This window comes from Hyla sarda, chromosome 3 (genome assembly GCF_029499605.1).
Source record: "Hyla sarda isolate aHylSar1 chromosome 3, aHylSar1.hap1, whole genome shotgun sequence".
Taxonomy (NCBI): domain Eukaryota; kingdom Metazoa; phylum Chordata; class Amphibia; order Anura; family Hylidae; genus Hyla; species Hyla sarda.
This window is the reverse complement of record NC_079191.1, coordinates 121,845,879-121,872,583: the sequence shown is the minus strand read 5'-3', so window position 1 is coordinate 121,872,583 and position 26,705 is coordinate 121,845,879. Positions and strand designations below refer to the sequence as shown.

Below are 26,705 nucleotides of genomic sequence, written 5' to 3'. Positions count from 1 at the left end.
TTTAATAGCCCAGGCATAGTCACTTGTGACTACATTTTGGCCACTTCCAGTGTATAAACTTTATTTTTGCGGTACTTAACAACATTCTTTAATATGGTCTGCTCATGGTCTATTGACCACTTAATATAGCCATATATTCCCACAATACTGTACACATACCAAATGTCTTTGTACAGTACATATAAATATTGGTTTCCTGCTGTAAAAATAATGTTATTTAATTGCCTACTATAGTTTTCATAGAAAATCCAATATTTACTGTGTTAAATGTTGATATAAGCAGGATTCTTCAATGTAATATCCAATGTAAATGGAAAGAAATGCCAACAGTATTTCAGAAGGATCAGCGCATACACCACACGCTGTTGAAGCTGCAGATATAGTAAACCTGGGATGAGTGTGTACGGAATCATTTCCATGAAGAGTTATGGATCTCCGGGGACACTACTAGAAGATTTGTGCATTTTCCAATAGACAGTGAATTAAAATGGGAATGTTGCCCATTTCTGGAATTTCATCTCCGCCAGTCAGGCAGAATGCATTTACTTAGAGAGGAAGCATCTATCAGGTTACACAAAGGTTCCATCTGCTGCCCGAGTCATCAAGTGGAAGGGAAGAAATAAGGAATAGCACTTTGTTCTTTCTTCAGGCTCCATTACTGTGATGTTTGCAGATAGATCCTATTGACTGCAGAACATCGCGCTTACTACAGGCGATGACCTATGGCTTGCTTGAATCTTGCATGGATTTAGGTTTCCTCTATTCACTCCAAAGATCATTGTATTTAGATAACGGAAGACTCTTGGTGCAGTCATGCCTAAACTGCAGAAGAAAGTTCTCTTTTGTCTGGCTGGTACACTAAGCTTTGCCTGTGCCCTGGCAATTGCAGCTGCATTAGGCATTCAACTGTGGGTAAGGGGAACATTATTGTGCAAGACAGGAGCCCTGATAGTCAATGCTACAGGAGATGAGCTGCAAAAGTTTATTGGGGAGATCGAATATGGCCTGTTCTATGGACAGCGAGTGAAGCAGTGTGGACTTGGTGGGAGACCTACTACATTCTCATGTAAGTACCCTAAGTGTTGTGCACTTATTATAGCTAAGGGAATTGGCCCTACACAAACATATTTATATACATATAATCCATGGTACACACGCACCCTAAATGTGGATCTCACGGACCACTGCTCAAGGGAAAGGTGTTCCTTATGTCTTGCCATGGATGAGTTGTACATAGATACTCTATTGCTTCCTACTAATGCACCTTACATCCAAAAGCTGTTAGGAAATATTGATCTATACATATGTTTGTGTGTGGATGTGAGATGATACCTGTACAGCTGTAGCATCTCTTGAAATGATATACAGAGGTCCCTCAACATACGATGGTAATCCGTTCCAAATGGACCATCGTTTGTTGAAAACATCGTATGTTGAGGGATCCGTGCAATGTAAAGTATAGGACAGTGGTCTACAAACTGCGGACCTCCAGATGTTGCAAAACTACAACACCAAGCATGCCCGGACAGCCAACGGCTGTCCGGGCATGCTGGGAGTTGTAGTTTTGCCACATCTGGAGGTCCGTAGGTTGAAGACCACTGGTATTAAAGGTTGTACTCACGTGTCCCCGCCGCTCCGGACCGTCACCGCTCGTCACTGCTGCCGTGAATGTCGTCGTCCACCGCTGTCCCCGGGGTGTCCCCGATGCTCCGGCAAGGCCTCGGCTTCCTCGGCATCTTCGCTCTCCGTCGCCGCCATCACGTCGTTACACACGCCGCTCCTATTGGATGACGAGACGGTATGCACAGCGACGTGATGATGACGATGGAGAGCGCTGACGATGCAGAGGATCCTGAAGAGGATGCGCCGGAGCCCCGAGGACAAGTAAGAGACCATCACCGGAGTACACGGGGCACCGTAAACGGCTATCCGGTGGCAGCAGAAGCAGTCTGCGCTGCTGGATAGCCGTTTATGCCATGGCCCCGACATACAAAAGCATCGTATGTTGATGCTGCCTTCAACATGCGATGGCCTCTGAGAGGCCATCGTATGTTGAAATGATCGTATGTCGGGGCCATCATAGGTCGGGGGGGGGTTACTGTACTTTATTTAGGATTTAGATTTTCTTTAAACTCAAGTACATACTGCCTATTGGGGCACATTAAATTCTAGGAAACTGACAGTTACAGTGGCATTATACATATTCCCTAGGAGAGAAAGCTTCATACACAACCATACAAATGTCCCAAATATTCCACTTGCAGTGGAATATTCAGACAAGATCGCTTGAGATTTTAGCTGCACTTGGAATAACTGAAAAACATACGTTTTTGTAACATTTTAGGAATGCAGTCCATTCTATGACTGTCAATATTACGGTCCAATTCAATGGTCCATTATGGGTGAAAGTAGCTCTGAAAGTATTTTTTTTTAAAATAATGTGGGAAATTGTGTCAGCCTTGGGAATGATTGTGACTCTTCGCTCAATAGGAAACAAGTCAAGACCCTTAATGGCAGTAGCCATATGTCACTCTGGCAAAACTCATATAATCGTTCCCTTAAAGAGATTGCTTTCTCAGCGGAGGAGAGTAAAACAATAAAAACAATCACCTGCTAAAGACTATTGATTGGAATAAGAATTGCAACTGCTGCTAAATTGGTCATTGACAGTCTGCAGCGAGTTGTCATCTGTCCTGAGTGTCAATAACATGTAACCAGATATTGTCTATGGGCACCACTATTTCTGGGATATATTTTATCTATAGTTTATCACAGTGGAATAAATATCACTTTTATTGTACTTGCCTTTAGTTATTATGTATTTATTGTCAGCAAGTTCCAGAAGCAATACAATGTAGGGTAACTATATACTGTGCCTGGTCTGTAATGCTGTAATGTGATATGACCTTATGAAACTCCTATACAAAGCAGCCTATACAGCTGAGGTATTATCTAACACTTTGATGAAATTATTCCCACAAGTAAATAAATATTATATTAAATATTATACCTTAACAGCTTCATGTCTTGTGCCCAGCAGTTCTGTATCATGAATGGAACCGAAATACAAAATGATTGTCTTTAACCCCTTCAGTTTTTGCATTTTTGTTTTTCCTCCTTACCTTTTAAAAATCATAACCCTTTCAATTTTCCACCCAAAAATCCATATTATGGCTTATTTTTTGCGCCACCAATTCTAATTTGCAGTGACATTAGTCATTTTATCCAAAAATTCACAGCAAAATGAAAAAAAATAATTGTGCGACAAAATTGATGAAAAAACGCTATTTTTTTTAACTTTTGGGGGCTTACGTTTCTACACAGTACATTATTCGGTAAAAATGACACCTTCTCTTTATTCTGTAGGTTCGTACGGTTAAAATGATACCCTACTTTATATAGGTTTGATTTTTTCGTGCTTTTGGAAAAAATCATAACTACATGCAGGAAAATGTATACGTTTAAAATTGTCAACTTCTGACCCCTATAACTTTTTTATATTTCCGCATATGGGAATGTATGAGGGCTCATTTTTTGCACCATGATCTTAAAGTTTTTATCTGTACTATTTTGGACTTTGGTATTTTTTTACATGTACGCCATTGACCATGCGGTTTAAATAATTATATATTTTTATAGTTCCTACATTTACGCACTACATACTACATATGTTTAAATTATACTACATATGTATACATTTATACTACATATGTTTAAATTAATTTTTATTTACATAGTTTTTTTTTATGGAAAAAGGGGGATGATTCTGACTTTTATTAGGGAAGGGGTTAAATCACATTTATTAATGCTTTATTTTTACCATTTTTTGCAATGTTATAGCCCCCAATGTTATAGCCCCCCGGCCGTTGATGGCCGCTGGGACCAACCCATTATATCGCGGGAGCCGGCGCAGGATGTAAATGTACATCTTGCGACCTTAAGGGGTTAATATAGTATATGATAGTACATGCCAGTATTTTAGTCTGTTGGATTTATAGTAGAGCCTCCAAAAGTCTCCAGGGACTTGGAGGTTGTACAGAGAGGTGAGAAAATTTTCGAAGTGCACCGTGTGCCCAGAAGAGATAGATACCATCCTAGGAGACATCAGACTAGACTTTTCAAGACAACCGGAGCACTTTCTAAGCAGAACTAATTTGGCGCTCATCTCTGGAAACTCACCTCTGGTTGTACGTAATGATGTATTTATCGGGGTATAACACGCTCTGGCTTATAAGGCTGGGTTCACATATGTCCGGCATCCGGCACAAGTGAACTTAGCCTATATCTCTACGCAACTGATGCCACAACTGATGACAAGTTGTCATCAGTTGTATGGAATCCGGCGTCCATTGTTTCTGCACGGCGGACAGGGGATCGCAGCAAGCTGCCTTACCCTGTCCGGTACTGTCCGACGTGTCCAACCATCCGGCGTCAAAATTGAGACACTGGATGATTGTAATTTGTCCCATTCAAATGAATGGGATCAGTTCTAACATAAGTTTCCCTTCGCTGCATGCCAGAAGGAAACTGTGCCAGACATCTGATATAGGTGAACCCAGCCTAACACGCATCATCATTTTAACGAGGAAATTTGAGTACAAAAAATAATTTTAAACTAAATGACTTAGTATTTAGTATTCCAACATTAAGTTCAGAGCTTCCAAGGCTGCTGCTCAGAGAGGAGGAGAGACCGTCATCTTTGATCCCTCTTTAGCTACCAAATATTATCTATGGCATCTGAGTGAGTGACGTTAATTGGACCGATCTATCTTATTTTTGGCACTTGTTAATATCTGATTCAATGCAATGTCGACGCTTGCCTAAAATTATTCCAACAATTTGTCCCCTGATGAACCCCTCTTATTTTTGGTCTATCCATTTAGGGGGGAAACGCGTCAGGATTTGATGTTCATTATAGTGTTAACTACACTTTTCTATAGGAAATTATTTAAGTATCTATTACAGGCTGTATTGGGTTTAACATAGGGGCATTATCTGGTCAGCCCCCCGACCCAGCCTTTTGTTGTTTGAGGCTTTTGTTTGTTGTGCATCACTTCTTGAGTTTTTTGAGGATGTTTATTTTATTGCATGCATAATAAATATTAAGTCTTAAATGGGCGTATATTCCAAATTTTCTGTGATGTCCTTCCTAGTCATTTATTTTAAATTCATGTTTTTTACTCAAATTTCTTAGTAAAAATGAGGATTACTGGAATAGTGTATGCCCTGAGAGCACTCACAAATATGGTACTGACAAACACACACACATTAATTTTATATTTTATACAGTCAGAGGCCCATCCAGACTCCCTACCTGGGTCCTCTTTTTCATCCGATGACTTTCGTAGTGATGCCGGGGCCATTATACGCTGACAAAAATCGGTGTATAACATGCAGTATCAGCGTATAACACATAGATTGGAATGAAACTCCATAATTTTATAGTTTTTTTTATATGCCAATAAATACTGTATAGCAGCCGCCATACAGTACTCTAGATTTAAGGTATATTAGCCCATATACTATGTAGAATTGTCCAATATATTTACTATTGCTGATTTGAAAATTAAATAAAGCAATAATGCTCCATTTTGTACTGATTCATGACAGGGCTTCCGTAGAAGTACACGTGGCCTCAATAGTACACCCAATTTTATCCAAATCCGAGAAAAATAAGGGGCAAGCTCCCTCTTTGTTCATCAAAACTGTGAAGGCTCCATGTCTATGTGCAAAGAAAAAATCATATTGTTTTGTTTCAATAGTATCAGTAACGTTTACAATGCAGTCAGAAAGTCGTCAAACTCTTTCACTTTTCACGTATTTTCTAATGTTAATGCCTTGTGAAAAATAAAAATGCAAGCTTTTCCCCATCATTCTGCACTCAATGCACTGATGTTACAGTAGCCCCCCCACCCTTTGGTCTCCCCTTCTTCTTTGGAACTCAGAAAGTTCCCCAATACAGACCAAGGGGTTTCTGGAATGGGCAAAGGCTGTAAGGGACTTGCAGACTTCTGTTCTGGAGTCTTCTGTCTTCTATAGTGACCAACTTGCAAAGAAGAATGTCCTCAATTCAAGACTTTACGTCTGAGTTTAACAGGCACAGAAGATATCACAGGGGAAACAAGGCAGTGATCTTGGCAATATTGTCCCCAACAAGTGATTTCACCAGATTTCCAGTGAAGTTGTGAAGAATGACGTTGAAGTCAAGGAAGACCAAGAAGAAGCTTCGGAGTACAATGTGGTAGCACATAGAACTAAATTTTTTCCTTTTGCAAATTTCCTACTTGCATGATGAGGGGTTCCATGCGAAATTGCACCTTACAGTTCAGACTTTGTCCATTAACAGAAGAGATGTAGAAGGGTTTGGCTAGACGAGACACTGGAAGATGGTGTTTATGGACCTGGGAGGCACCAATGAAGTTATCACCGGAACCGGAGTCCAAAAGAGCAGAAGCGAGAAAAGATGACTTGGCAGAGGAAAATACTTTAACCTGGGTTGTCAAGCGAGGAGAGGTAATATTAACATCTAAGGAAGCCACTCCTACTTGTCCAAATTGAGAGTGTTCTCCTGGATGGGGAGGACGTATACAACAGTCTTTGAGAAAGTGCTCCGGACTGGCACAATATAGGCACAAATTCTCATTACGTTGATGGGATTTTTCCTGCTGCGTTAAGTGAAAACGGTCCACTTCCATAGCCTCTTCAGCAGGGGGGCAAAATAGACAGTAGAGGTGGATGTTGGAACACGCGTGCAAGACGAGGTAATCGATGTGTTCGGGCAGGTTCTTTTTCCAAAGGAAATTCTTCCTGCCTCTCGGCAAAACGCACATCTATTTGAGTGGCTAAATGGATAAGTTCACTCAGGTTAGTCGGAGAATCTCATGCAGCGAGAGCATCCTAGATACGAGAGGAAAGTCCTTTTTTAAAGGTAGCACACAAGGCCTCGTCATTCCAAGAAAGTTCAGAGGCAAGAGTGCGGAACTGAGCCGCGTAGTCGCCAACGGAGGAGTTCCCTTGGCAGAGGTTCAGTAGAGCCATCTCGACAGAGGAGGCTCGCGCGGGTTCTTCAAATGCATTGCGGAATTCTACAAGGAAGGCTGACAGGTTCAAGAAGACCGGATCTCTACGATCCCAGAGAGGAGTAGCCCAGGCCAAAGTTTTTCCAGACAGTAGACTGAACACAAACGCCACTTTAGCACGCTCTGTCGGGAACAGATCCACCATTAGTTCAAGAAGGATAGAACGCTGTGTCGCAAAGACTCTACATAGCTTGGGATCTCCATCATACTTAGAAGGCAAGGACAAATGAAGCTTGGTCCCAGGAGAAGCTGCAGACACAGGAGGAGGCTCAGGAACAGGTGGCTGCTGCTGTTGCTGTTGAGTGGCAAGGAGCTGTTGCACCATGGCAGTGAGTTGATTCAGTTGTTGCGCCTGATGGACTAACTGCTGCAACTATTGAGCCACGACGATGGAAAGATCCGAGACATCTGGCAAAGGCACCCCAGCGGGATCTATGGCCGGATCTTACTGTTATGGTCACGGCAGGTGGTGGATTCTCTGGGACTGTGTGGATGATGACGTGAGCCATGCCAGGGAGCAGAGTCTAAGGTGCCACTGGTTTTCACCAGAGCCTGCCGCAAAGTGGGATGATCTTGCTGCAGCAGGCGGCACCCAGGTCGCTACCTCTGGCACGACTCGGCCACACAGGTAATTGGGATTTGGTGGGGCACAGAAGGAGACTGGCAGGACATGGCAAGATGGCAGTAGGTCAGGGCAGGAACACAGGTCCTGGGTAGGAAGGTAGCAACGAACAGGTACACAGTAGTGATGTCGCGAACATAAAATTTTCCATTCGCGAACGCAAATTTCCGCAAATGTTCGCGAACGGGCGAACCGGGCGAACCACCATTGACTTCAATAGGCAGACAAATTTTAAGACCCACAGGGACTCTTTCTGGCCACAATAGTGATGGAAAAGTTGTTTCAAAGGGACTAACACCTGGACTGTGGCATGCCGGAGGGGGATCCATGGCAAAACTCCCATGGAAAATTACATAGTTGATGCAGAGTCTGGTTTTAATCCATAAAGGGCATAAATCACCTAACATTCCTAAATTGTTTGGAATAACGTGCTTTAAAACATCAGGTATGATGTTGTATCGATCAGGTAGTGTAAGGGTTACACCCGCTCCGCAGTGACAGACTAAACTCCCTGTTTACCGCACCGCAAACAACCGCAAACATTCCATGTGCACAACCGCAAACTCCCCATTTGCACAAGGTTGGATACCAAGCTCGCCATGTCCCGTTCCTTGTCCTCACTGATGTAATTGAAGGTCTCTTCCTCCACCCAGCCACGTACAACACCAAGGGTCCCCGAAATGTGACAACAAGCCCCCTGGGATGCCTGCTGTGTTTGGTCTTCCACCTCCTCAAAGCCACCTTCCTCCTCTGACTCCTCTTCTTCAGACTCCTCTCTCTTTGTTGCCTCTCTCTGTGTTATTATATGTGTTAAGTAGTACTATTCCTATCAGTTTAATCCCTGTTACGTCCCCTTTCAGGGGATGTGTATATTGCAACGATTTTAGGAACCGGGAGATGGAAAAATATGCATGGTTGGTCCTCCTACTTCAAATTTGGGGCACTGTGCATGCAATCTAATGTGCAACCAGATAGGAGTGGTGTGTTAAGTAGTACTATTCGTGTCAGTTTAATCCCTGTTACGTCCCCTATCAGGGAACGTGTTCATGGCATCGATTTTAGGAACCGGGAAATGGAAAAAGATGCTTGGTCGGTCCTCCTACTTCAAATTTGGGGTACTGCGCATGCGATCTAATGTGCCACCAGATAGGAATGGTGTGTTAAGTAGTACTATCCCTATCTGGTGGCACATTAGATTGCACGCGCAGTTCCCCAAATTTGAAGTAGGAGGTCCAACTAAGCATCTTTTTCCATCTCCCGGTTCCTAAAATCAATGCTATATACACATCCCCTGATAGGGGACGTTACAGGGATTAAACTGATAAGAATAGTACTGCTTAACACACCACTCCTATCAGTTTAATCCCTGTTATGTGCTGTAGCAGCAGCCAGAAAATATCTGTTTCCTTGGCAGAAAGTGCCCTAAAACATTGCGGCTTGAACCCTAGTTGGTGGCGGATAAGTCACGCAAGTCATCTGGCATTCAGAGATAAAATACAGCAGCGTGTGGACCATTTTTTGCCCAAGGCAGCTCATCTCATCAGGTTTTTATTAGTACAACACCAAGGGTGTTTAGTACAACATTGTCAGTCCCTTCGGGATCCATCCCTCATTCATCTTAATAAAGGTGAGGTAATCTAGACTTTTTTGACCTAGGCGACTTCTCTTCTCAGTGACAATACCTCCTGCTGCACTGAAGGTCCTTTCTGACAGGACACTTGAAGATATCTGCAGTTAAGGCAAGGTAGTCTGATACCTGTCGGTCGAGTCGTTCTCTGAGGGTGGACCCCAAAAGGCTGTGGCGATGCGTAGGACTTAAAAAGCTCTGCATGTCCTCCATCAACTTTACCTCTGTAAAGCATCCTGTCCTTGCCGGCGTGGTCGTGGGAGGAGGAGGATTACTTTCACCTCTTCCCCATGTTCCCGTTGTTCTGTGACATCACCCTTTTACGCTGTGTAAAGCATATTTTTTAATTTATTTTGGAACTGCTGCATCCTTTCCAACTTGCGGTAATTCGGTAACATTTCTGGCACTTTCTGCTTATACCGGAGGTCTAGTAGTGTGGACACCCAGTACAGGTCGTTTTCCTTCAGCCTTTTTATACGAGGGTCCCTCAACAGGCACAACAGCATGAAAGACCCCATTTGCACAAGGTTGGATGCCGAGCTACTCATGTCCCGTTCCTCGTCCTCAGTGATCTCACTGAAGATATGTTCTTCCCCCCAGCCACGTACAGCACCACAGGTACCAGATAGGTGACAATGAGCATCCTGGGATGCCTGTTGTGGTTGGTTTTTCTCCTCCTCCTCAAAGCCACATTCCTCCTCTGACTCCTCTTCCTCACAATCCTCTTCCAGCATTGCCGCAGGTCCAGCAAGCGATGCTGATAAGGCTGTTTCTGGGGGTGATGGTGACCACAACTCTTCCTCTTCACGCTCATCTACGGCCTGATCCACCACTCTTCGCAGGGCACGCTCCAGGAAGAAACAAATGGTATGATGTCGCTGATAGTGCCTTCGGTGCGACTGACTAGGTTTATCACCTCCTCAAAAGGACGCATGAGCCTACAGGCATTGCACGTCCAGTAACGTGGCAAAAAAAAATCCCAGCTCCGCAGAGGCTGTCCTAGCACCCCGGTCATACAAATACTCATTAATGGCTTTTTCTTGTTGGAGCAGGGGGTCGAACATTAGGAGTGTTGGGCTGTCGGGCTGTCGCAAATCAAGCGCCTCACTGGCATGTTGTTTCGCCGCTGGATATCTGAAAAGTGCGCCATGGCCGTGTAGGAATGCCTGAAATGGCCACACACCTTCAGGATGTCCTGTAAACCTGGGTACTTATGCACAAAGCATTGTACGATCAGATTCCACACGTGCCATGCACGGCACATGGGTCAACTTGCCCAAATTCAGTGCCGCCACCAAATTTCTTCCGTTGTCACAAACCAATTTGCCGATCTCCAGTTGGTGCGGAGTCAGCCACTGATCCACCTGTGCGTTCAGGGCAGACAGGAGTGCTGGTGCGGTGTTACTCTCTGCTTTCAGGCAAGCCAACCCCAAGACGGCGTGACACTGCCGTATCCGGGATATGGAATAGTACCTGGGGAGTTGGGGGGGGTGCCGTTGATGTGAAGCAAGACGCAGCAGGAGAGGACTCAGCCGAGGAGGTTATGGAAGAGGATGGAGTAGGAGGCGTAGAGGAGGTGGCAGTAGGCCTGCCTGCAAGTCGTGGTGGTGTCACCAACTCCTCTGCAGAGCCACGCGTTCCATGCTTGGCAGCCTTCAGCAGGTTTACCCAATGCGCAGTGTGGGTGATATACCTGCCCTGACCATGCTTTGCAGACCAGGTATCAGTGGTCAGATGGACCCTTGCCCCAACACTGGGTGCCAGACATGCCATTACTTCCTTTTGCACAATCGAGTACAGGTTGGGGATTGCCTTTTGTGCAAAGAAATTTTGGCCGGGTACCTTCCACTGCGGTGTCCCAATAGCTACAAATTTTTTGAACGCCTCAGACTCCACCAGCTTGTATGGTAAAAGCTGGCGGGCTAAGAGTTCAGACAAGCCAGCTGTCAGATGCCGAGCAAGGGGGTGACTTTGTGACATCTTGGCTTCTTACGCTCAAACATGTCCTTGACAGACACCGGACTGTGGGCAAATGAGCAGGAACTGCTCAAGGTGAGAGACGGAGTGGCGGATGGTTGAGAGGGGGCAAGGAGGAAAGCAGTGGTTGACTTGGCTGAAGATGCTGGACCAGAAGGAAGATGGCGGCTTTGAGTTTCTGTGCTGCTTGTACTCTTGTGTTGATCCCATAGGCATTTGTGATGTGCGATCATGTGCCTTCGCAAAGCAGTTGTACCTAGGTGGGTGTTGGACTTCCCACGACTCAGTTCCTTTTGCACAGGTTGCAAATGGTATCGCTGACACACAAAAAAAATGCCACACTGCTGAGCTCTGCAATGACGGCATGCGTTGATTGGCGTGCTGTCTGGCTGACCCCGGGTGACGATGCATGCTGTCTGACTGTGCCACGAGCTCCTTGCGAAGACCTCCCCCTGCTTCCAACTCATCTCCTCCTCCTCTCTGTCTCCCCATCTGAACTTTCCCCCTGTTCTTCTTCTCTTCTAGCGGGCACCCACTTGACATCCACGGACGCATCGTCATCATCAACCGCTTCACTTGTCTCTGACAACTCAGCAAAGGAAGCAACAGCGGGTACAACATCATCATCATCACACTGTGTGTCCATGGGTGTAATGCTGCCTGACTGAGAAATATCCCTGTTATCTACATCCTCTGACAATAATGGTTGCGCATCACTCATTTCTTCCAACTGATGTGTAAATAACTCCCCTGACAGATCAAGTGAAGTGGCTGTGGTGCTAGTGTTGGTGGTGGCGGCAGGCGGGCGCATGGTAACTTGAGAGGTGCCCGAAGCTTAGCTGGAGGAGGATGGTGCGTCAAGGTTCCAAGCGGAAGCTGTAGAAGATTGGGTGTCCTGTGTTAGCCAATCAACTATGTCCTCATAACTTTTTGACTTCAGGGTACGTGGCCTCTGAACACTGGGCATTATTCTACGGCCAAAGGGAATCACAGCACCACGACCATGATGGCCCCTGCGGGGTGGCCTGCCTCTGCCTGTCATTTTTTTTTTTTCGCTTAGTGGCACTATGCGTGCAAGCTACTGATATGCAGATATGAGTGGCACTGTGCACTGGCAATAATTGGCAGAGTAGACGCTGTAGGCCTGACACACACGCTTGCAGACAACTAACTGCTATTCAATCTATTACAGTCAAATTTTTTTTTTTTTTTTTTATGTACACTACTGTTACACCAGATATGAGTTGCACTGGTGTGACACTGTGCCCTGGCAGGCCCTGAAACGCAGACGTGTGATGGAAACTGACTGCTAATATTTCACAGTCAAAATAGTGTTTTCTTTTTTTTAAATGTACACTACTGTTACACCAGATATGAGTTGCACTGGTGTGACACTGTGCCCTGGCAGGCCCTGAAACACACACGTGTGAAGCAAACTGACTACCATTAATTCACAGTCAAAAAAGTGTTGTTTTTTTTTTTCTTAATGTACACTACTGTTATACCAGATATGAGTTGCACTGGTTTGACACTGTGCCCTGGCAGGCCCTGAAACGCACGCATGTGAAGGAAACTGACTGCTATTATTTCACAGTCAAATTTCTATTTTTTTTTTTATGTACACTACTGTTATACCAGATATGAGTTGCTCTGGTGTGACACGGTGCCCTGGCAGGCCCTGAAACGCACACGTGTGAAGGAAACTGACTGCTATTATTTCACAGTCAAAATTGTATTTTTATTTTTTTTAAATGTACACTACTGTTACACCAGATATGAGTTGCACTGGTGTGACACTGTGCCCTGGCAGGCCCTGAAAGCTCGCGTGTGAAGGAAACTGATTGCTATTATTTCACAGTCAAAAAAGTGTTGTTTGTTTTTAAATGTACACTACTGTTACATCAGATATGAGTTGCACTGGTGTAACACTGTGCCCTGGCAGGCCCTGAAATGCACACGTGTGAAGGAAACTGACTGCTATTATATATATTATATATACAGTCAAAAAAGTGTTTTTTTTTTTAAGTGCAAGCTATTGTGACACCAGATATGAGTGGTGGCACTGGGCAAGTGGGCACAGTATACGCTGTGAGCCTGACACACATGCTGGCAGGCAGGCAACTGCAATTAGATTACACAGGGGGGAAAAAAAAAAAGCAGACTGATGTTCTAGCCCTAAAAAGGGCTTTTTGGGGTGCTGTCCTTACAGCAGAGATCAGATGAGTCCTTCAGGACTGTAGTGGACACTGAATACTATAGTTGATTGAAAGAAAAAAAAAAGTTTTCCACCGGAGTACCCCTTTAAACCAGTGGTTCCCAACCAGGGTGCCTCCAGCTGTTGCAAAACACACGTGTGAAGGAAACTGACTGTTATTATATTACAGTCAAAAAAGTTTTTTTTTTTTTATGCAAGCTATTGTGAGACCAGATATGAGTGGTGGCACTGGGCAAGTGGGCACAGTATACGCTGTGAGCCTGACACACACGCTGGCAGGCAGGCAACTGCAATTAGATTACACAGGGGGGGGAAAAGCAGACTGATGTTCTTGCCCTAAAAAGGGCTTTTTGGGGTGCTGTCCTTACAGCAGAGATTAGATGAGTCCTTCAGGACTATAGTGGACACTGAATACACTAGCCTAGCTATTGATTTCCCTATTAAATCAGCAGCAGCTACACTGTCCCTCCTCTCACTAAGAAAGCAGCTTCAGAATTAATCTAAAATGGATGCTGTCCAGGAGGTGGGTGGGTCTGGGAGGGAGGGTCTGCTGCTGATTGGCTGGAATGTGTCTGCTGACTGTGAGGTACAGGGTCAAAGTTTACTCAATGATGATGAATAGGGGGTGGACCGAACATCGCATATGTTCGCCTGCTGCGGCGAACGCGAACAAGCTATGTTCGCCGGGAACTATTCCCCAGGAACTATTCGGGACATCACTAGTACACAGTAACATAGACACAGAACTTTCACTATGGCAATAAACAACCAAAGATCCGTCAGGGAAACAAGTGAGGAGCTGATATTTAAGGACAGGAGACAGGTGCAGACACTTTGATTAATTGAGCACTGGCCCTTTAAGAATGAGAGCTTCAGCGTGCATGTGCCCTAGGAGGTGGGGGCTGTGAAGACAGGTAGGTGAGTGATGGGCTGGGATTCGCATGCGGGTGCGTCCCGCGATGCAAATCCCAGCCCCACCGGCAGCGGGGACATGACAGAGCACTCACGGCCAGCATGTCTGGCCGGAGCGCGGATGTTACAACCAGCCTGTCACATCTGTTATAGATACAGGGTAAATGAGAGTAAATGGAGAATTGTACAAAGATATAAAATTAGTCATAAAGAGCATTTGTTAGGACAAAGGGACTGTCCGAGGGGACCCTACTGATTTTACAAATCGTGGTGTAAATAAAAGTAACAACTTACATGACCCCATTAGCAAAATGTCAATTTTATGGCATGAGAAAGTTGTGATCTTTTCCCCATATTTTGGCTTTTTGTGACAATGCATTCAATAATTCTCAGCAACTTCATTCATTAAAAAGTTTGTCTTCTTTTTCTAAATGCAGTTAAACATTACTTACTACCTATCACCTCTGAGGTTCCTTTACCATTACTCAGGAGCTAATAGGTTTGTTCAGGATTGGAAAAACAGTGTGTCACCTGTCCATGACTCTGGTATTGCAGTTGAGCTCCATTAGAATAAATAAGTCGGAGCCGCAATATGAGACACATCCTGTGGACTAATGTGGCACTGTTTTTGGAAGAATAGTGCCCTGTTGTTTTTTTTTAAATAACATATAATGCCTTTAACTTCTAGGTCCAGAGGTCTAGGTTGAGGCCAAATATACAAATCTGTAACAGGATTCCCCATCCATCATGTACTAGTATTAGTATTTTCCAATAGGGGCCTTTGACTATCCACTACGTCTAGGGTAACTACTATTGCTAACTACAGTTACACTCTTAACTGGGCCCCATAGTAGCCATAGTACAATCTGTCATGTGGATTTGATTCCAGCCTGGATAGAGGTACCCATAGTCCAGAAATCATCGGCAATGGGCATGGGGCAGGGGTTGGGGTTTGGGAAAGACTTGAAAGTTGTGGCAGTTTTGTGGTCATTCCTAGGCATTTTGGACGAGGTTTAAAGAGGACCTGTACATAGCTGTAAATAGCTGTAAATCCCGAATCCCACAACTTTTTCCCCCTCTCTCCAATTATACCCAAGGCTGATGTACTGTTCTGTAATATCTATAATATTCTGCAATATTGGAACAGTTTAATGTTTGGTAATAATGCATGTTTAAAAAGGGAAATAAATGTCCTGCATAGGAAATCTCTAAATCTCTAAGAGTCACCGTATATTTTGTGGTCTACTAGCTGAAGCAGAAATTTATGTACCCAATTGACTATTTGAGCCACAGTTGTTATTTTTCTATGTTGATTTGTATTATAGATATATACTGTATATTTATGTGTTGTTGTATACATGGCATAGATATGCATTTACACATAGCATGGGATACTCTGCAGATATTGGACAGTAACATTCCAGAGCACAGAGCCATTTCATTTCTCCTTCTAACCAATCTATCTCTTTTAATTATACCGGAATGTGCTTGTCCTGTAAGCTCGATTGTTGTGGGAAAACCATCTGCCTCCTCTACCCCCGCTAATTCCCATCAATTTCTGGGTCATCAGTTTATTTTCCGAAAGGTCACTGACAGTGACACACATAAGACAATTATTCATTAATTTCTTTGCTGTTTTTATTTTTTTTCTAGTGGATCATTGGAGTCACATGTAAAATTTTAATGACATCTTGGCTAAACTGCCAATAAAATGTCACATTCGGCCACATAAAAAAAGAAAACCAATTTGCAATCCTACACCAAGCAGCTGACTACTGCCCATTGTAAAAGGCAGAATCAGAATTATCTGGTGGAGTAACATATATATAGCAACATGGTGGGTGGGTTTATCAGTGAGTGTAAAAACGATGCAACAAAATCAGCGGCGTAGCTATACATGGTGTAGAACAGTCATAAGATTGAGAGAACACACTGTAATTGAGTGGTGATGCAAGGTGCTAATAGTTTTATTGTTCATCTAAATTGTTACATTGATAGAGCTCTGTTTTTTAACCTCTTAACGACCCATGACATTGATTTTCATCATGGGGCTGTGAAAGGTGTATGGAGCAGGTCTGAGACTCAAGCCTGCTCCATATCCCCCCCCCCCCCCCCCCCCCCAAAAAAAAAAAAAAAGTAATTTTTAAAAATTAACTAAAATAAAAAAAAATTGGTATCACCGCAATTGTACGAACTATTAAAACAGTGTAAATGAAAAAAAGAAATGATAACAACAAAAACCACAGATCATAACAAAAATAAGCCCATACATACCTCTATAGTAAGAACACTAAAAAAAAGTTATAGGGGTCAGAAAATGGCACCATTTCAGCTCCATTTTTCATGTAAAAAATGTCCCCCTCTGCTCATATGGGGAAAATAAAAAATCGCAGGCATACTGGTGGGGGTGGCGAGGGGATGGGCTGAGCCATCCATCATCGCCCATCTATGCTGCAGGGACCGTACGATTTCCAGTGGGGAGGGTGAGCCGGTCCGGGCCGTCCATCTTGACCAGGAGTCCCTCTTCTCTGCTCCGGGCCGGCTCTGGACTAGTGACGCTGCATTGACATCGCCGTGCATGGACGTCCATGTGCAGCAGATGTCCTTGACGTCAGGGGCATCCCTACGTGGCTGCGTCAATGCAGCGTCACTAGTCCGGGGCCAGCCCGCAGCGGAGAAGAGGGCCTCTCGGTCAAGATGGATGGCCCGAACCGGCTCACCCTCCCCACTGGAAGTCGGACAGTCCCTGCAATGACATTGGACGGCTGCTAGGGGAGGACCGACAGAGCTGCAACTGGGGAGGTGAGTAGAGGGAGGGGGGTCTGGATGATGACAGGGGGGGTATGAGGGGGGTCTGGATAATGATATGGGGGCAAGGGGGATCTGTATGATGGGGGGATGAGGGGTTCTGGATGATGACAGGGGGGTATGAGGGGGGTCTGGATAATGATGGGGGAGGCAAGGGGGATCTGTATGATGGGGGATGAGGTGGGTCTGGATGATGACAAGAGGGTTGATGGGGGTCTGGATGATGACAGCTGGAGTCGGGATGATGACATAGGAGGGCTGGATGATGACAGGGGGGGAAATGATGATGGGGAGGGGGGGATGATGTATTTCCCACCCTAGGCTTATACTCGAGTCAATAGGTTTTCCTGGGTTTTCGGGGTAAAATTAGGGGCCTCGGCTTATATTCTGGTCGGCTTATACTCGAGTATATACAGTAACTACTATTTTAAAAGTGGCAAAACATAAATGTTCAGAACGCTGGCCAGTGGAGTACCCCTTTAAATCTTTGTTTCCCAACCTGATACCATTCAGCTTTTGGAAACTACAACTCCCATCATGCATTCATGGAAGAGGTGGTATAGGTCTAGACTAATGCCACAGTCTGGACCATATGTCTGCAAGTTGAGTACCACTGGAATAGGCCATCAATAGTTGATCGATGTGGTGCCTATATACTTAACACTCCCGCCATTCAGCTGTTTGGTGCCCACTCTACATTGAGAACTAAGCCAGAGGCAGCTGACTCTGTACCATGGTACTGCAGCCTCAGCTCCTATTCACGTCAATAGGAACTGAGATCCAGTACCCCAGCGCCACTGCTACACCGAGTACAGAGTCAACTGCTCCTGGCTCCATTCTGCAGGTGCCCAACAGCTCATCAACAAGGGTGCCAGTTGAATATCCTAATATCCTGATAGGCCAGCAATAGTTTTTTTTTCTGGAAAAACCCTTTTAACAATGAACCAGAACATATAAGCCTAGGACTACATTTAAACCTTGGTCACGTGACATAAAGATCATAACGTGACATTGTTACTTTACATTTGATGTGACTGAGAACTGACTGCTCAAAAAATCCAAACCAATTGGATTATTGGTCTCAAGTCACCTATTTGCAACTTCTCAGTGGGACTAGGCTATGTTTAGTTTACACACAAATAGCAACTAAGGCCCCTTTCACACTAGTTGCTCTGTTAAAAGATCCGTTATAAACGTCCGTTAGAAAAGCCATGTTAAACGGTCGTTACAAAATCCCATTCAAGTCTATGGGATTTTTTGATTATCCATTATGACCGTTATAGACCGTCATGTATAATGGACGTTAGTTGTGACGGAAGAAAAATCGGTGCATGCACAAATTTAGGGTACCCAGTGGGGTTTTTAAAATGAATATTGTGAGTGGCTGCGGGGCCATATGTATATTAAAAGCGCTGTGGGGGGCAAGATATATAGCGCTGCAGTGGGGGGCAGACATATAGCCGATATATATCTAGCACCACCCCAGCGCATTTATAATATGCCCCCCGCAGCGCATTAATAAAGATATGACCTCCACCGACACATTAATAATGATATGACTCCCGGTCGGCGCATTATTAATTATATGACCCACGGTCGGCACATTAATTAAGATATGGCCACCCCCGCCGGCGCATTAATTAAGATATGACCCGCACCCCGCCGGCGCATTAATAAATATATGACCCCCCGCCGGCACATTAATAAATATATGATCCCCCGCCGGTGCATTTATAAATATATACCCCCTGCAGCGCATTTATAATGTGCCCCCCGCAGCTCATTTGTCATAAAATGCCACCACAGCGCTATATGTGAAAAGTATATCTATCAGCAGTGCATCGGGCCAGCAGCCGACCAGGCCGATGATGCTGATAGAAATACATAGCACTGCGGTGGCATATGTATATAGATGCGCTGTGGGGGCCAGATAACGCTATATGTCTGCCCCCCCAGCGCATCTATATGCATATGCCACCGAAGTGCTATGTATGAAAAGTATTTCTATCAGCATCATAGGCCCGGCCAGCTGTTGGCCCAATGCGCTGCCGATAGATATAATTTTCACATATAGCGCTGCGGTGGCATTTTATGACAAATGCGCTGCGGGGGGCACATTATAAATGTGCTGCCAGGGTATATATTAATAAATGCGCCAGCAGGGGTCATATCTTTATTAATGCGCCGGCGGGGGGTCATATCTTTATTAATGCGCTGGCAGGGGGTCATATCTTTATTAATGTGCCGGCGGGGGGTCATATCTTTATTAATGCGTCGGCAGGGGGTTAATATCTTTATTAATGTGCCAACGGGGGGTCATATCTTTATTAATGCACCAGAGTAGGGTAATATCTTTATTGATGCGCTGGTGGGGGTAATATCTTTATTAATGCCCTGCGGGGGGCATATTACATATGGCCCCCGCTGCCACTCGCAATGTTCATTTTATAAACCCCGCTGGAAGCCCTAATTGGCTCCTCTGTACCAGCCATTCAGGACTCCCAAGGGGGAATTTAAAATAAAGTAAAACACACAATACATTGCAGGGTTGCGGAGCATGCCGCTCGCTCCCCTGCTTATAATAACCTCTGATCGCATGGGGTCTCAGAAGTGAGACCCGATGCGATCAATCCCTTATTGCCTGTACTACAACCCCCATCATGGAACAGACTCTGTTAGTAGTACAAACACTAATGTAGCCTCCCCAGCCACAGGCAGACTCCTGCAGCCCGGGAATAACTATTCCTATCATGGAAACAAGTCTGTTCCATGATGGGAGTAGTAGTAGTCCCGGCTGTGGGAGTCTGTAGGCAGAGGTGTTAAAGAGGGCGTACAAGAGGGATGTTATAATGGGTCTTAACGGATGAATATGCCCGTTATTTTGATGGATATTATTCAGCCGTTAGCACCCGTTATTTCATCTGTTATTACACATCCGTTTTTACACAGAAAACGGATGTTTAATAACGGATTTATACTCATAGTGGGAAAGTGGCCTAATAATTTAGTCATGCGACCTATATTGCTATGTGAATATGGTAGTGTGCCAAGTGGACCGAACTTTGAATGCCCTCAGAATATGCACAAATGGCATAAATGGCAATCATATCCATAGAGCCTCATCTCCTTAGCATACGCCAAGAAACTGGTAAGTGTTGCATTGTGGATGTATGTTACAAAAAAAGAAATGGGCTCAGCTGTAATCATTTGAATCGGATGCCACCAAGTGTGTCAATTACCAGATTGGAAAAACAAGAAAAAGTAGACAGTAAAAAATGGTGCATACCAGGAAGTACAAAAAATATGATATTACAAAAAATCTTTATTAGAAATACATAGGCTAGACACACATTCAAAAACACTTAAAATGGTTCCACATGAACCTGAACCATAGAGAGGGGGCCCCTTTAGAGCCCTCCCCAGGGCACCTGCCCACTTAATATAAAAAAAAATTAAAAAAATAAATAAAAACAGACTGAAATCACAATATATACACAAAATTAATACATTAGCATATGGACAAAAAAAAGTGCATAATTTCAAATGAATCAGTTCAATATAGCAATATCCCATGCATGATGTAACTTAATCCACAGCAAAAAAAAAAGCAGTATACACAAAACCCCCCACTATAATAGAAGGAGGACCAGATCAGAAGACATGTAGTAGATGTATTCAAATAACAGGCAGGCACCCCCCTCACCCCCCCCCCCCCCCCTAAACCCCACATGTTACTTTGCCTGTGGGCAACGTCCTCGGGGCAAAATTCACCATAAATTATCAAATTCACAGAACAAATTCACACAATTTAGAATCTTGAGAATATATTGAATATATTTTTGGGTATGTCTTTTGATCATCAGCTCACCATTCACCTGACAGCTAGAATTTTACATGTCTTATCATAACAGTTTCATGAACATTTACGTAGTTTCTCAATACACAGAAGTAACAGCATCCAGTTGAAAAATGTATTTGTCTTTCCAAATGACACATCAAATATATATATTCTTTCTTTTTAGTTTTTCCGGACCTGCTGAATGTTATTCCGGCCAGCATTCATGTCAGTGTGGTGATATTCACAACAGCGCTCATTGTATTTGCTCTGGTGGGGACTGGCTTCTTCATGTTCAACGCCTTCGGTAAACCATATGAAACTCTACATGGTCCGGTGGGACTATATCTCTGGTGCTTTATTTCATGTAAGTGATTAATCTTCCTCCGTATGCATCTGCTATTAAGACATCACATAAACCATAAACATAAAATCCTACTACTTTTTATCCCAATTCAAGCCAGGTCATGGTTAGTCTGAAGATATGTACTAGAGGATAAATCCTACTCTTGATATGTAGATTGAAGAGTCCTTTTTACGTGTCTATGTACCTTCATTTACCCATTCTTTTCTTCATCTTATTTCTTGGGAACATGGCAGATCCACTTTACATTTCAAAAGTTTTTATTGAAAGTTTTAAATTATAATAATACATGACATACAAAAGTCACAAAGAATAATAAAATGAAAAAGAAAAGCATGATGAAGCTGAATCTGCTTAACAAAAGCATTAACATCCATAATGTGGGGTTGGCATGCTCAAGGCATGGCACGTCAGCAAATTGGTGAATGGATTGCGGAGTGTACACAACAACCGGACATATTGTCAAACCTAGAACCCAATAAGATGGATGGGATACAAAATGAAAAAATGTGTGAAGAGAGTAAACACAACACAGTAGTCGAAGGTACACTATAAACAAAGAGGTAATATTATGTAAGACATGGGGCATGTCCACTTTAATTAATTTGGTGCATGGACAATTCCCTTCAATTGGAAGCCAGGACTGTGACCATTTAGCCATCTATTTAGCCACAAGTTATTCCAACCTGCCCATCCTAATGTGCCCTTAGTTCAGCTGAGCATGCACAGGTTTTCAATGGGAAGAGAGGAATAATCCTCTGCAAGACACCCCTAACAGATACTTATCTCTTAAAGTTGTACAAACTGTTCCGAACACTGGCGCCGGAAGCTTGTGACATCATAGCCCCGCCCCATCATGATGTCATACCTCGCCCCCTCAATGCAAGTCTATGGGAGGGGGAGTGGCATCTGCCACGCCCCCTCCCATAGACTTGCATTGAGGGGGTGGGGCGTAATGAAGTGAGGGGCTATGACGTCATGAGCTCCCAGCACCGGCTCCAGCCTTCAGAACAGTTTGTTCCAAACGCTGAGCAGCAGAGTACAACTTTAAGAGATAAGTATCTGAGAGATAAGTATACAACTAATGCAAGTTGTATCTGAGAGATAAGTACACAACTAATGCAACTAATAAACATTTATCACCTAATTAAACTAATATACATTTCTCACGTAATTACAGAATAGGTGGTAAATGTGTATAAGCTGGAAATCTCATTCTTGTGACCCACACCAATCATCAGAATGGGAATCCAGAGATTTTTTTGTTGCTGATGAAACAGAAAGTTCTGTATTCATCAATCTCTGTGACTCCTATAGACTTAGGCTAGGTTCACACTACGGAATTTCTGCCTGCAATTCCGCTTCGAAATTGCACGCAGAAATTTTGCTTGCTAAAATGTACAAGCTAATGAATGGGTTTTCCGTTCACCAATTCACACTTTGGAATTTTTGAAGCAGAAATTGTGATCAGAAAATCCGCTTTAAAATATCCGCCTGAAGAATGGTGGTGCTCTTTCTTCAGGCGGATATCCTGGTGGAAAGCATTGCAGTCTATTGGGGACTGCAATGTCCACGCGGTCCTAGTGCCGACTGATTCAGTCGGCGCTGGCCGCGCTCAGACTCTCTAGACAGAAATTTTGGTGTGGGGATTTGCTCCTACACTGGACAGTTCCTGGCATGGACATGGAGGTGTCAGCAGAGAGCACTGTGGTCAGACTGAAAAGAAATTAAAAAAGGAAATAACTTCCTCTGTAGTATACAGCAGCTGATAACTACTGGAAGGATTAAGATTTAGAAGTAATTTACAAACCTGTTTAACATTTTTGCACCAGTTGACTTTAAAAAATGTGTTTTCCACCCCTTTAAAATCAACAGGACATAGTTTGAGAGCAGATGTATTTTAAGGGTGCGTTCCCACCTGGCGTATATGCAGCATATTTCACGCTGCGCAAAATTTGCGACAGCAGCGGGAAATATCCTGTGTATTCCTCGCTCACTATACACACAGGGCTTGCCGGCGGCAGCCCTATGTGTGTAGTGAGTTTTGGAGGCGTAGCCGTGTGACTGTGATGTGCGGCTCCGCCTCCAAAACTCAATACACACATAGGGCTGCCGCCGAAAAGCCCTGTGTGTATAGCAAGCGAGGAATACCCAGCATATTTCCCGCTGCTGCTGCAAATTTTGCGCAGCATGAAATACGCTGCATATACGCCTTAACAGTATATTCTTCATCTAAGTACCCATTAATAGATGTTGTCTGTTTTCATGTATATTATTTATATTAAATATTACAATGACTACCTTCCAGGACTGCACCTTCATGTGTCTGCATATGTTCTTGCATTCTAGGTTCCTGCGGTTGCCTTGTCCTTATCCTCTTCTCCTCAGAAGTGAAGATGCATAATCTATCAGAGAGGATAGCTAATTATAAAGAAGGAGGATTTTTATTTAAGACTCAGACAGAACACTTTGAGAAATCCTTCTGGATCGTCCTGGTTTGCACCCTGGTACATTTTTCAAACATTTTTCTAATTCGATTAACAGGTTTTGATTTTCCCTTCTCAAAATCAAAGGAGCTTGATACAAGTTCCGGAGCAATTGATCTGATGTACTGAGATTAGTTCTGCACAAAACACGAGAAGCATGTTACCCAACACACATTTATAGAGATATTTAGATGAAACATTCAGGAATCAGAACCTAGTTCTGATCTCTTCTGCCATGTTGAAGGGTTATCCTCGCGCTATTTATAACAGGAGAGCTTAAAGCAGGGAGGACAGGGACTATTCAGTATTATGAGAAAATAAGCCATTTTACTGCATTTAAAATGTAAGCCATTCATAGCAGTTGAATAAAACTCGTGTAAACAACAATACAGGTTCACTGCTGTTCTGGAGAGGAGATTATATATGATTTCATTGGCCAGTCTGGTACATTGGAGGGGACATGTTTAAATTTTAAAATGTATTATCCAAAACACCCCTTAAAACTATTCCTGCCTAAACATTAAAGGGGTACTCCACCCATAGACATCTTCTTATCCCCTATCCAATGATGTCACGAACGGGGCGGGAAGTCATGGCCATGCCCACTCAATGCAAGTATATGGGAGGGGGCATGACGGCCATCACGCCCCCTCCCATAGACTTGCATAGAGGGGGCGTGGATGTGACATCACGAGCGGGGCATGGCCATGACATCACGAGCCTCCGGTGCTGACCCCAACGCTCTAAACTAAAGCCGGGTGCAGCAGGGAGATCACGAGGGGTCCCCAGCGATGGGACTCCAGTGATCAGACATCTTATCCCCTATCCTTTGGATAGGGGATAGATGTCTAGGGGCAGAGTAAATCTTTTAAGCAAAACCGATTGTAAACTGGCATCAGAAATACACAGAACCAAGAGATAATATTAGTAGTGTGTAAAATATTTCAGATAAACAGTTTCTGGCATAAAGAGTGAAGCTGTTTCTTAGTTTCATGCTGCCTAAACCACAGCTCCGTTGTAAGACCCTTCTTTACTCTGAAACGTTACAGTGTTCCAGAAGTCCACTCAGATGATATTTCACCCCATACATTTTTAACTCTGATGTCTACTGAGTAAATTTTCACATCATAGTTAGTTGTATTGGGGGACCCTGTCCCTGTTTACGCAGTCCGTGTGTTTACTGAAGAGTCTGTCTTTCAAGAAGTTGCCATTTACTATAGGCTGGCACTGTGATCAGATTACTGTGGCACCATCTTCTCTAACCCCCAATGATCAAATGTTATTTCATTGGCGGCCACAACTGGACATACATGACCCTTGCTGAGTCTACTGTAGAAGTGAGGGCTCAAGTCCGGCAGTAACGCATGCGAACTGAGTTCCTGCACTTTTTCCACTGCTGGAACACCGTTCCCATTAGTAGGAGTCCTGCAAGACCAGCCCTTGAGTGGAAGAGTTCACACACTTTTTTTTTCCCAGGACTTCACACCTGGGAGAAGAGTATTATTAAATGTGGCTTCTCAATAAACAGCCAACCATATAATACATGGGCAGCCTCAGTCCACTTGAATGAGGGACTTTGAGGGTAACTTTCTACTCTAGCTCATAGACGGGAGTCCAAAGTTAGGGACTGTCCTCTATGACATCCATACGTCCTAACAGAGCACATGAACAGGAATGGTCCTGGTTTTTACCTTTGTAATAGAATCTCAGCAACTGAAAAAAATTGTCATTAATTGTACATACAGAGAACGTTTGCAAAGCGTTTAAAAAGCGACGGAAAGCATGCAAAAGTAACATGGCTGCAATACTTCTTCGTAACAGAAATTATATATCCATATTGGAATATGTAACCTCAAATTATATATTATGTAAGGTGTGACAGCACCATCAGCACCAATATTTGCTATCACTCTGGCCATATTAAAGGGGTACTTCACACCTAGACATCTTATCCCCTATCCAAAGGACCCCGCAATCTCCCTGCTGCACCGGGCGTTCGTTTAGAGCATTGGGTGCAGTGTCGGAGACTTGTGACGTCAGGGTCGCGTCCCGCTTGTGATGTCGCGGGCACGCCCCCTCAATGCAAGTCTATGAGAGGGGGCGTGACAGCTGTCACGCCCCCTCCCATAGACTTGCATTGAGGGGGCATGGCCGTGACGTTATTAGTGGGGCATGACCGTGACGTCACGAGCCTCCAACACGCATCGCCAGTCATCTAGCACTCAGTGCACGGGTGTCTGAGGTGCCACAGCCGAGATCGCAGGGGACCCCCGCGATTAGACATCTTATCCCCAATACTTTGGATAGGGTATAAGATGTCTAGGGGCAGAGTACCCATATAAGAAACAATTGGAAACCCTTTTGTGTCACCCCATGTTGATGATGATGATGATGATGATGATCGTGCCAAATATTTTGGTGATACACATGTTTAGATAAATGACTGCAAGATACTTTTATTAGATGAAATGTTAATTTAATAATAAAGTCAATAAATATTTCAAAATACTCGCTGTTTTCTTGTACCTTATTGCATTCTCTGGGTATAGTGTTGGAACTGCAGTGTAAAGCTCTTGTGCCCCAATGAAAATTCTGTATAATCTATCATTTACATGTACCTTGTGTGATTTCTAAGGATGTGGTTTTCTTAAATGGCAGAGGGGTCCTAAGGCCTAAAACGGGACAATTATTGCCCCATGTAAATGTATGTCTGTGTGTCCACACATTTAGCTCAAGTGTATGAAAAGCATTAGTTACAATTCAATAAACTATTCTGCCTC

The 26,705-nt window shown here is 43.9% G+C and overlaps 1 protein-coding gene across 1 annotated transcript; it reads left to right on the top strand.

The window, feature by feature from the left end:
- The first annotated feature begins 549 nt into the window (after positions 1-549).
- Positions 550-26,400, top strand: CLRN1 (clarin 1). The gene is made up of 3 exons (XM_056563169.1): positions 550-1,066; positions 21,263-21,442; positions 23,789-26,400. The coding sequence occupies exons 1-3, from the start codon at positions 814-816 to the stop codon at positions 24,052-24,054; spliced, it is 699 nt and encodes a 232-aa protein (XP_056419144.1). The 5' UTR covers positions 550-813; the 3' UTR covers positions 24,055-26,400.
- Positions 26,401-26,705: the final 305 nt, after the last annotated feature.

What these genes read in the sequence shown, in the direction of transcription:
- CLRN1 (XM_056563169.1), top strand. Translation starts at nt 814, where the DNA reads ATGCCTAAACTGCAGAAGAAAGTTCTCTTTTGTCTGGCTGGTACACTA. An exon ending in GAGACCTACTACATTCTCAT is followed by an intron (nt 1,067 to 21,262) that starts GTAAGTACCCTA and finishes CTTTCTTTTTAG; the next exon opens with TTTTTCCGGACCTGCTGAAT. An exon ending in TCTCTGGTGCTTTATTTCAT is followed by an intron (nt 21,443 to 23,788) that starts GTAAGTGATTAA and finishes CTTGCATTCTAG; the next exon opens with GTTCCTGCGGTTGCCTTGTC.